The following is a 12,802-nucleotide window of genomic DNA, read 5'->3' on the forward strand; positions in this document are numbered from 1 at the left end:
AATTTAGTAAATTAACCATATTTTCTACTAGCTATTGGAAGATTTTATAGATGCCAAAAAAACTTAAGTATCTTTCTACTTACCGCAATATGCATTTCATTTTTTCTTTCCTGGAGTTGATCCTTTTCCTTTGTCATCCTTTTTCTTATTGATTTTCTTCTTTGAGTGATAGCTTCAATTGTACATAGTTAAGAAAATTAAACATATAGTTGTACAAGAAAAACAAGATCAATGGTATTATTAGTATTATAATGGTTAGGTTGGAAATATCTAAAATAAACCAAGAAGTTTATCTAGTTGATTCCAAATATTACTACTAAAAATGTTGAATTACAAAAAGATTAACAATTTCTTTATCTTCAATTTAATTTGACTATTATACATTAAAACAACAAAATTAGAGACTACCCTGTTTCATCTTTTATTTTTATCGATAATTCAACTTTTTGTTATAGAGTACTATGATAACAATCTATGTATACCTTTCATATAGTGATGGTTGAACTGACGAAAAGTCTTCACTCTTTGCCATACTATACAAAGCCTCAATTTGAGTCATGTATTCTATCCTTCCATCAACTTTGTACTGAACCTACATCCAAATAATTGTCAGTTAATAACTTATCTACCTATATCTACATAAGGAGAGTATAATCAACATTTCAAATAGTTTTAGGGTAATGAGTAAAATAACTTAGCTATATATATATATATAAGAAACAAGATATAGTACTGTTTTAGTCCAAAATTCAACACAACTTATAATTTTTTTATAGAAATTAAACATTGCAAAAAAGTTAATAAATTATAAAGCGATAAACTAAGTAAGTTGCATAAATAAATAAATAATCATACTCTGAGCTTGTTATCCTTTTTAGGACTATAGCCATCAACTGTTCCTATGCATCTTTTTCCTTTATATTCCTTGCAGATAAAGAGTCCCACAAATTGATAAGGCTCATAAGGTTCAGTTTCAGTCGCATTTTTTCTTTTTGAATTCCATGGTTTGTACTTTGTTTCCGCTTCTTTATTTGTCTGAAATATATAAAAAAATATTTCATCAAAATTAACATTTAGTAAATTTTATGTTAAACAAAGGATGAAAATAAAACATGTATAAAATCCAACCAATGAATGTATATTTTAGTGATTAAATTTAATCAAATGGATTCAAGAACATACGGAGTTTGCAGCAGATTTTGACTTCCCTTTCTTTTTACTCTCTTCAATATCCTTGACAGCACTGTTTGAAGAAGAAAAATCTTCAACAATAAAAGAAAATCAGTTTTAGAAATTAATATGATTAAATTTACATCGTATAAATACATAGTTTAATGGAGATAGATTGTTGGTGTGAAGTAGTTTTTCGTGTTTCACGGATATTCACTAAGAACTGATCATATTGGCACAAAAATCTATATTGTGCCATTATTTTTCAAATACCAAAAAGTTATCTGATTCGTATTGAACATAATTATAAAACTAGTTTATACTCTTGTACAAACAAACAAAAAACTAGTTTCCATTATTGCATCTTCCATTTTCTCAAATATATATGAACATTTATCATAAAATGCATACACGCACACATATTTTATACATATATACATTGACAATATACTTTTAGAACAATGATGTCCCTAATATTTTCTTTAAAAAAATGATCTCCCTAATATTGTAACCTCTAAGTTAATAATCATAGTTTAAGTATCTTTTAATTCTTTGTACTATAAATATGTAAAATCCATTTTATTGTAAACAAAAAAATTAAAAATTTAAGGAAATTATATAGCATTCCAATCATGAATCAAAGATTGGTTCGAAATAAAAATTAAAAAAAAATGAAACAAAGATTATTGTTATTATCTTCGAACATGGTATGGGATATACCGGAAAAAAAATGGAATGAAATGTTTTTTCCCATGTCAATCCACTGATGCCTTTTTTTTTATGGATTAATAAAATAAAAAAACTAACAAGTTCAAGGATTAAAAAAAAAAAAAAAAAAAAAAAAAAAAAAAAAAAAACTGTTAGGTCATTTTATTACATTTTTGTAAAATATAGTTAAATTGACAAAACTATTCTTTAATTTTTAGTTATTTAAAATAGTAGAACTTAATTTATTTTTTTTGTCAAAACTAAGTGGGTGTAGGTAGCTAGCTTACTCCTTAATGTGTTTTGGTGGAAGTAAGTTAGCGCCACACACACACACACACACACATATATATATATATATATATATATATATATATATATATATATATATATATATATATATATATATATATATATATGAATGTGTATTTTGGACAAAAACACAATTTACTTTAATATCATTATTTGCATTTTTTAAATGATGCATGTCTTTTTTAGAAATGTGTAATTATGTTCTCTTAAAGTAAATTGAATTAAATCCATTGGTCTATTACATATTTTGATGTTCATTTATAAATGTGCAAATATGTTCTCTTAAAGTAAAATATTTCAATGTTAACAATCAATCAAAAATTTCTTACTTGAAATATGTTTCCTCTTGTTGTTTAAAGTGGATGCCTCCCCAAGTTCAACAATCAAAATATCATCCTCTAAGCTATTGCTACAATCATAAACATTTAATCATTAATGAATATACATAATGATAACAAATAAAAAAAAGCAAAAATTATTTACATGGCCCTAATGGATAAATTGATAGAATCCAACATCAAGAGAGATATTTGTTTATATTTTTTTTATAATACCTTGATTGTAGCGGTGGTACTTGAGGCCCACATATATCTTCCTTATTTGTCAGATTTTTCAAAACTTCTCCAGGTTCCAAATACTTCACTCGGTCATCATTATGGTAGAAAACCTAAATATCCAAATAAATAATATTAATGAACACTTTATTAATATAGTTTATAGTAAAATCAACAACTTGTAGGAAATTTTATAAACAATTAGCTAACTAACATTTTATTTAAAGTTTTAAAATTTTATAATTTATAAATAAGAAAAAGTTAATTTTGATACAACGCCATTATATATACGTTTCAAATTGTGGATTGTATCATGGTATGTGGCCTAAATATTGGATTGTAGCAGTGCCTACAACCACACTGAGTCCTAATTGAAATGATATTGTAAATTAGAGTAAAAAGTGCATTCAAGGGGACGCAACGCCGTGGTTAACACATCCACAACCATGATATTATCTTGTGGTTAGTGCAAAATGTTTACAAAGTCAACAAATCTTAATGTGACGTTATTATAGTAGATATTATAAAAGTAAAAAAAAGGTTATTAAAATCAACAAATTTTAAAAATATAACCATTATTATTGGTTGTTGGTGTAAATTATCCTTACAATACTACTACAGTTTATATGAATTTAATCCTTTTTTTTTTGTCAAGTAGCTAGTAATTTATCTTTTTAAGATGAATAAGTGGGCATTCGGGGTTGGAATCCCGACCCTTGCATAAATTATGCAATGTTCTTACCAATTGAGTTATGCTCACAAGAACATATGAATTTAATCCTAATAATGTAAAAATTGATTATGTAAACAGACATGTGAATAAGATATAAATTAACTTAAAGAAAAATTTATAATAATTAATGCATGCATCACAATTGATCATTTTCATAAAAATGAAAGAACTCATACCTCAAATAGATTCATGGAGGGCATGTAGTTATTGACAGTCCCAAAAGCTTTAACCCTTTCAAATTCCTTGCAGATGTCAAGACCTATTATATTTTTAGGCTCGGGAACATCCTTATCTTTTTCACGACTGTCATTTGGTTGAACTCCATGTGTATCCTATGCAAAGATATCATGAACAATTTCTTACAAGTAATCAATTTAATTCATTGTTTTGGAAAATTAGGTGCATATTGTAAACCAACTGTAGCACCCTAAATATATACAAATAAAAGAAAACATGAATAAAAGGAGATGAGATACATGAACCAAAACCATCTCAACTTAGAAAAACTAAACTAAAATTGAGGGATCGAATCCACACATATAATAGAAGAAGAAAAAAACCAAAGACAAGAAGAATAATAAATAAAGTAAAAAAAAATTAATTTAAATTCTCTATACCAAAGATAATAAAGAAAATGTACAATATTGAATATGTAAATTTTAGTACTTACTTTTCATCAAAATCATGCAAGAAAATTACATTTCTACATAGTTTAGGCCTAACCTTTGATTTTCCGCTAATGTCCTCTGTTTTTTCACAAGTGCTTGAAGCTATGTTTTTGACAACTCCAACTGAAGAAGAATCAACTTCAATTATAAATAAAATCAACATTAGAAATTAGTACTTCGAAGTTTATATTTTCATAGTATAAATAAATATGTGTGTATATAACTTACCATATATAGGCATACATACATATCCTCTAAAAAAGAATGTACACGTAGTTATAATTATCAGTAGTAGACTCTTACACAAATGATAACCTTAAGTTAATTGTTGGGATTTTAAGGGATAATAGTCTCTTCTTCTATTTCTTTATATATTTGTATGAAGCAAATTATTTAGATAGAAATGATTTTATTTTAGTAATAAAATTGTACTAAAATCCTTTGCATATATATAACCATTAAGATAATACTTATTCCCCAACAATATCCCATGCTAATTGTAATGGAATTTTAAGGAGATAATGATATTTTGTTATTTGTCTTTACATCTTTGTATTGGAGAAATTATTTATATTGAACTCAATAACATGGTATCTATCTAAGATTATAAAATTGAACTTAAGATGATAACATTGAGGCCTTCAAATCACGATTAAATTGCTTCAACCAAGATTGAACCAGATGACAAATAAATACGAAGAGAAGTAAAAGAGAATTTAACAAAAGAATATAAAAATAATATAAAAGAAAATGAAAACCAGCTAAATAAAGAAAATCATTATTTATATGTATATTAGTCGATTTTGTCTCTAGTAGTGCCTCAAAGATGATGAACTCCAATGAAAAATCAAAATAAAATCTTATTGAAATGGTTAACCTAAGCATAAGGTCACACAAACCATAATTCTGTATATTTAAGACAACACAAACCATGATTTTTATAGTCTAAGATATTTTCTTATATAAAGATGACACATCTTGTCCACAAATCAATCAGAATTTCACCATAATATGAATGATTTGTTTTTAACGATCTTGTTTTACACAAAGCTTTTAATTGATTTGATGAATTAAGATAGAACGACTCTAGGTTGATCAACTTGAGTTCTCTTGCTTATGATTTCCTATCTCTCTGTCACCTATTGAGATCTCTCTCTCTCTCTCTCTCTCTCTCTCTCTATATATATATATATATATATATATATATATATATATATATATATTGCCCCCTACACACATATTTGTTCCTCTTCTTGTTTGAAATTATTTGTTTTTTTTTTTAAAACTAACAAACATTTTAACGATATGATGATCTCGTACAATATATTAATTTCAATTTTTTGATAATACATCTGATAACTCTACTTTTTTTTATTGTACTATCAAGTTAAAACCAAATCAAATGAAAAAAAAATATCATATTCAGTATTCACAGTTTAATAGAAAACTAGAATCATACAAATAAAAGAAAAAATGTAACAATTAAAGAGAAAGAATCCAATTCATAAATTAAATCCAAGTTAAAAAAGTTATATGAATGAGACATAAATATTATATAATGAGGGATCAAGAATAATTTACCTCCATTAACGAAGCATTGATCGTTATCTTTGTTGTCCATTTTGAAATCAAGATCTTCAAAACCTAAAATAAATTCCATTTAACAATCACAAAAATCAAATTTCGTTATTTTGAATGTTAGAAGATCAAGAACTTAGCAAACATGAAATCTATTAAAATTTTCCTAAAAAAAAAATAAATCTATTAAAATCATTCATAAAACTTCTTGCCACACCCTCAAGTATTTAAAAGAAAAAAATTACCTGCAGAATCTCTGAGAAGAAATGTTTTTTTTTAAAGATCGAGAAGAAACGTTTGTAACATAAATAATATTAATTTATATGAGTGTGATTGACCTCGGTACATACAATATGTCTCTAGAATTTTCGCCAAATGAAATTTGAATTTCAAAAATCTTTTTCCCCAATAACTGCCATATGTAAATTTATTGGAAAAATATATAAATATATAAATCTATTAAGTTTATGTTTAAACCAAATAAAATAATATTACATATGGAAATTAATTATTTTTTTTTTCCAGTCAAAAAATTAATAATTCATTACCATATATAGTGTTTTTATTATATTTAACTATAAATTTAATAAATTTATATATTTTCCCCATATGTAATGTCTTTATTTGGTTTTTGTAAATATGACCAAACCAACTTAATAGGTGTCCATTACATTTACTTGCAATAAGTTGTGTTTGTAATCTATTAAGGTCACATTTGATAGTTAGAATATGATAATGTGATAGATTAAAGCAGATGTATGTAGATATGATAAGATATAGACAAGATATATTTTTTCTATAATTTGAAAAAGTAAAAAACTATTTAATTATTGAGATTTTAAATTTGGATTTAATTAGTTCTTTAAAAAAATTGTATTTAATTAGCAAAATTTTTATCACAATTGTTGCAGTGTAGCAGATCCCAGATCTACATCACAACATAATATGTAGTAATAACACAATTTGTTTTTCCATCTTCAATTCCAGATCTTCGATTTTTTTTTTTGTACAAAGGGTAAAAAGAAAGCAAAATGATAAAACAAAACAAAAAACAAACTACTCTCTCAAGAATCCATTGTAGGGATTTCAATAGAGGTTTTTTTTCAAAATTTTAATCCTCTTGGCGGGATAAATTCAGATGAACATATATTGATTAAATCATTAATCACAAATCAAACAACAACTTTAAAGGATTATGTGTTTACCTCAAAAGGAGAGTGATCACGGGTACTGCTCAATGATAGCACCTCCACTTAGCCCACACGAACTGTTTCCTTCACTCACGGTGTTAGCTTCTTACGAATGAAGGCCTAGAGAGAAGGGGCAGATTTAGGGTTTCAGAAAAGAGTGAATTAGGTTAAGTGTGTATTCTTGCTTCAGCAAAACGGCTCTAATTATAAAACCACTTGGGTACTCAACCAGTCAAGCACTATTGGACTTATGTAAGCCCAATAACCCATTTGATTTTCTTGCTAACTAATTAGCTCCACTTACTAAATGCACCCCCAAAATAAGTCTCACTTATTTTTCTCATTTAACTGTCATTTTGTGTGTAACCCTGTAGGTTCTTGTAGCATTGACAATAATATTAAATCTTATATTTAATATTATAAACAATAAGCGGTGTCTAGCAACACATCACTGCTACCCAAGTGAAAAGAATGTCAAGTGATCTGACGAAACTTTTATGTAATAACGATGATATATAGTTGCCATTTTGCCCCCATATCTATATTGAACACAATACATAGTATGTCACCCTTTTCCAATTCAATATTTGTCCCTTAGATATTTCTCATGTTATGTAGGAGGAGCAAATTCCATCTAGATGGGTAGACCTAAGAGAATCTTGGCCTTCATTGCCTTGGGAAACACCGGAAAGCCAATTTAAGTTTATGTCTCAATTACCTTTGAATTAACAAGACCCCGCATGTAAGGATCATCGTGCGATCAGCAGGTGCAGCTAGCCATTGGAGTGAAAGGTCTAATTAGTTACCCAGTGGCTAAAACCCATTTGGTCAGGTAGTGCTCTACCTATTTAGGAAACGCCCAACGGCCTTATCACTTTTGATAGTCACCAAAAGATAAATAAACGCAACATTTAGATTACATATTATCCAACAACGAATATACAGAGGGGATTCAAAGAATCTTAACCGCTGCTTACTTTTTTGCAACCAAAACAGGTAACTTCGCTCTATTGCAAAAAGATAAAAATTGTAACTTTCTTTTATACCAACAAACTTACAAAAATAAGTAACTAGAATTGTTCGGAAGAAAGGACAATCCATGTGGATACGATACTTTACTTATCACTTTATTACTTGATAAAAATTACTGGTACACTTGCCATTTTGCAATTAACGCTAATAGTTTACATCAATCCTCATAAACATATTGTGATAGTATGGATGTGGTTCGCATTTACGCTACACCTCCTCTGCTATGTCGTAGATGTTCCATATAACCTGAAGTGGGTCGGGATGCTCTCTGGCATACTCCTCCTCAATAATGACCTCCTGATTATGAGGCCTAGGTGGTGGCTTCTTAACAACCTCAGCTAGATGGCTCATGCGAATGAGAGACACGGTAGAACCAATAAATGTATCTCCCTGTAGTCCGCCACGGATCCCGTGCCACACAATTTCGATCAGCCAACGATATGATATCGATAATAAAATCTCTGAAAGGCCAGGGCTATCTCCTCTAGGTCAAGAGGTTCCACATCCGTATGAGGCCTTAAAACGTTCTACACACGCCCGTACTGCCTCATCACCCGCTCCGGCAAGTGTCGACACTTCGTCCCAGTGTTGGTTATGATCCAACAGGAGTACCAAAATATATCCTGAAAAGGCACAATGTCCCGGTAATCATCGTACAGACTCCATATGCCATCGTCCATCGCCAACCAATCTAGGTAGCCTCGATAGTGATTTGCTGAAGCATGACCCCTTGTCCGAACAAATCGGTTGAAACGTGGGAAGGATGTTCATAATTCTCATTAGGGTTCTACTGATATAATTTGGTGAAGTGCTTCGGAGTCCATGCCTAGAAATACAAAAAACAATCATATTAACACATGTATACACAAACAATCATCATCACAACTATTTACAAACACAATAATATCTATGCATTTATAATATGATATGCAACATGTTAAATTACTACCTTAAGTAGAGATATGTATCCGACAATGGAGCCAACCGTAGGGACGTAGCCGAAGAAAGCTGGGTGTATATATACGCCAATGCCATCCCACCCCAAGACCACTCGTGCACCCTGTAAAAATTCCTCATGCCTTCTAGCCATATAATGAATTCCTCATGCCTTCTAACCCTGTAGAGATACGCCAATGCTAACTACCGTTGTAAGATAACCGATGGCAGCTAATTGTCGTTGCTCAATAACCGGCGGCTGCTAATTGTCGTTGGGATTATATTAGTAATTTCCTGGTGTTTTTAAGCATTTTTTGAAGTGGGAAAAGCAAATTTCCAATTGGAGAACTTCAGCCTTCTTTAAATTTCCTATGTGGCCCATATAGGTTTGTAGCGATTCATTATAAAAAATTTCTCAAACTAATATGCCATAGAATTTTGTTTTATAATCGAATAAAATATAAAAACTGAATGAAATGAAGAAATAATTTAAAATATAAAAACTGAATAAAATAAAGAAATAATTTTGAGAAAAATTACAATGATGGTAAACTAAAATAATCATTCTCTAGTAAGCTTCTTTTAGTCGATTAATATAAAGTGAACAACATTTTTTTTTGTGTGAACCCAGTATTGTCAAGTACTCCATAGATTAACAATTGGCATATAGATGAATAATTCAATGATAATGCAGAATAAAGAAACACCATAACAAAATATGCATTTCTTAAAATAATTGTTTCACTTTATGATTATTCACTTGAGTCAAATTTAATTTATTCTTTGATTGTTTCACTTAACAATTAGTCACTTTTAGATGGGTGAAATCAAAATCAGTCACTTTTAGATGAGTGAAATTAAATTTGCCAATAAGGGGTTCAGCATACATTATAAACATCTATTTACCATTCACACAAAAGAAAAACTATAAACATCTATTTCTCATGGTCCCTAGTGTTGTTTCCCATTTGAGGTTGGTCTAGTGATTTGGCTCGAGATCTTGAAGTTTGTTTCTCTCAAGTTCGATTCTCTTATGTATCAATTTTGATGGACAAATTCATATAGAGCTTAAGCTCTAGTTTTAAATGGACCCCCACAAATGGACAGTTGGATTGCTCCCATTGAATAGTCGGGTATTAAATCGGTTATCGAATTTTGAAAAAACTAACCATTTGAGTAGTGGAATCTCCCTAAACAAGTAAATCTAAGTAAAGTTTAATTATTTTTTCACAAATCATAAATAAAGTTTATTGAGAAAATAAAAATCATGGTTTCTATTGGCATCCATTTACTAGGTGTTTGTAAACCCTACTTTACACTTTATTTTTTATCGGAGAATGTTAACGAGTGTCCTTGAGGCATTGGTTAAAGTGTTAAAATTAATAAATTTGCATCAAAAAGTGGTGTGATTATTATTAAGACAAAGGTAAAAGTTTGTATTTCCAAGACAAAGTTTCTATTAATAAATTTCTTAACAATGCTCTTATAACACTGATTAACGATACTTTTTTTATTTTACTTAAATGTTTGATATCTACAAACATTCATCTACTAGGTGATGCAAACATACAAGTACATAATTGGAGAACAACCCCCCACCCTCAATATGTTTTCGCTAACGAATGATTATTATGAAGACTTTGAAAAACAGAAAAGTAATATTAAAGGAACCTGACCTTTATCGTATAGGCCTAGCCCTTAATTTTCGGTACCTAATGTTTAGGTTCGATATTACAATATGGATATGCACTTAAACACCACTCTAAGAGGATGGTGTACAAACTAGTAAATCAATAAGCACAAAAATTCAATTGAAACTAATAAATAGTATAAGTTAACTTAATAAATATGTTTATTTATCCTTTAAAAATATATGTTTATTTATATTTTTTTTAATTATATATATTATTTTTCTCATTTTTTTTTGAACAATCAAAAATGAAATATATATTAACAACACCGCAACCGCATCTTCAACACAAGATGTGTGAAAAGAATACAGGAAAAGTTACACAAGAGTCCAATGAACAAAATGACAAGGCTAACTAATGCCTAGAGAAGCAAGAGGACATGAAAGCTAACTATAAACTCCTAAAACATGAACAACATTAACCACCTTCATCCAACAATAGGAATGAATTTGCTATTTTTCCAACATTTGGTGAATGGTAGTAACCTTAATTTTAAATAATCTATTATTATGTTCAGAACGTATACCCAAACACACAAAAGCCACAAGAGTTGAACAAAGGATCTCTTAGTTGTTGACCCGCCTACCAAAAAATAAAATTGAAGAAAATGATCAGCACCATCAAACGGATCAGCCCCAGAGACCCCAATCCAAGCACGAACTATATACAATAAGTCTCTGAATATAGAACATGAGAAAAATAAATGGTTAGTTGTTTCCACTTCACCGCACCCGGTCACACACATTTGCACCTCTTGAGAGATGATCCCACGAGCCACAAGATTCGCTATGGTTGGTAAACTGTTACGGAGAAGTCTCCAAACAAGAATAGACACCTTAATGGGGACATGTCTGTGCCAAATCATATCCGAAACTGCGTCCACAACATGACTGACATTTGTTGTGAGCATATGGTAAGCGCTACGCACAGAGTGAGCACCGCTATCCTCAAGCCTCCACCTCCACTGATCAGAGAGTTGAACCTGCAAAGTAACATCAGACAAGAACAACCTACACTCCCCTAATAGCTTCTCCTCACACTCCCACAACCTCCGCCTCCACTGCCACGCCACTCCCCCTCCTCCCAGCCAGACTCAAACATATCCCCACCGACACCAACTTATTGACATTTAACTCATACAACCGTCTAAACCGCACCGCCAACAGAATACCACCAAACCACGGATCAGTCCAAAAAAATGTATCCCTACCATTTCCCATCCTTATTTTTGTCATTTTAGTTTATACATTTGGTTTAATAGTATAAAAAGTCTGATAATGTTTGGAAAAAAATTATTTTAAAATTTTAATGTTAATTTTCTTAAATTTAATTTCGTAAGGAATGAAATTGGGTCTTTTTTTTTTTTTTTTTTTTGTAGAGGATTAATTTGGACCCTGCACATTTTTTTAAGACTAAAATGGATCCTTACTCCATCATTTTTATTGAACTAAACTAACCTGATTTAATATGTTTGATTTGGATGAAAAACAAGTCGGTTTGTCCCGATTTCATGAAAAATATTGTAAAAAAACCAAATCAAATCGACTAATTTTGGTTTGTCCCAGCCCAACTCCCAACTTGTTTTATTTGTTCAAATTCTTTCTAAAGAGTCAAACAATTGGCAAAATTTACTCAAAAAAAATTATTAACATAAAATTGTCAATCATTGGTATCAATCAACTATTCACTAAACATGGGATAAGACTACATAACAGTTCCCTCTTTTCCCTTAGAATATGCTAATTTAAGTGCGCAAATAGAAACCCAAGCAAGATTCTTTGCAAGTAGATGTGGAATTTCTTCTATTAAGAAAAGGGTTGGCATATGTTCCTGTGATCACATTTTGGCCAGGGGTGCCAATGAATGAAAACTTTATTCTTTGAATAAATGTTTGGTATTTAGCACATTTCTCAATCAATTTCATTTCAATCATGTCCGTCAAAAACAATTCTATTATATTATATTCTATTTTTATTTTATAAAATATTTTATTCTTTGTTCAAATAGAACATGAACCTCATTCTAAATGACAATTTCTTTTCACACCCAACACTTCTTAACGGTTCATAGGTTATCTGAATTTTAGAATTCAGTGTAAAAATTTGGATTCAAAAATTCAGATAAAGCAGGGACTTCTGAGAAGTGTTTGAGGTGAAAAAAGAAATGATCATCCAACTGATGCTAGACAATTGTTCTTTAAACTTATAAAATTACTCTCATGTGCTCAAAATTA

At 29.7% G+C, this 12,802-nt stretch overlaps 1 protein-coding gene across 1 annotated transcript; it reads right to left on the bottom strand.

Moving 5' to 3' along the window:
* Positions 1-87: 87 nt before the first annotated feature.
* Positions 88-11,789, bottom strand: LOC120580629 (uncharacterized). The gene is made up of 12 exons (XM_039834653.1): positions 11,619-11,789; positions 11,313-11,551; positions 11,188-11,246; positions 5,724-5,786; positions 4,198-4,265; positions 3,651-3,806; positions 2,742-2,854; positions 2,517-2,596; positions 1,183-1,262; positions 856-1,035; positions 483-592; positions 88-172 (listed from the first exon to the last, which is right to left on the bottom strand). The coding sequence occupies exons 1-12, from the start codon at positions 11,787-11,789 to the stop codon at positions 97-99; spliced, it is 1,395 nt and encodes a 464-aa protein (XP_039690587.1). The 3' UTR covers positions 88-96.
* Between the last annotated feature and the right edge of the window lie 1,013 nt (positions 11,790-12,802).

Source organism: Medicago truncatula, chromosome 5, assembly GCF_003473485.1.
Source record: "Medicago truncatula cultivar Jemalong A17 chromosome 5, MtrunA17r5.0-ANR, whole genome shotgun sequence".
Taxonomy (NCBI): domain Eukaryota; kingdom Viridiplantae; phylum Streptophyta; class Magnoliopsida; order Fabales; family Fabaceae; genus Medicago; species Medicago truncatula.

What these genes read in the sequence shown, in the direction of transcription:
- LOC120580629 (XM_039834653.1), bottom strand. Translation starts at nt 11,789, where the DNA reads ATGGGAAATGGTAGGGATACATTTTTTTGGACTGATCCGTGGTTTGGT. An exon ending in GCGTGGCAGTGGAGGCGGAG is followed by an intron (nt 11,552 to 11,618) that starts GTTGTGGGAGTG and finishes GTTACTTTGCAG; the next exon opens with GTTCAACTCTCTGATCAGTG. An exon ending in AAAAGGATAACAAGCTCAGA is followed by an intron (nt 593 to 855) that starts GTATGATTATTT and finishes ATTTGGATGTAG; the next exon opens with GTTCAGTACAAAGTTGATGG.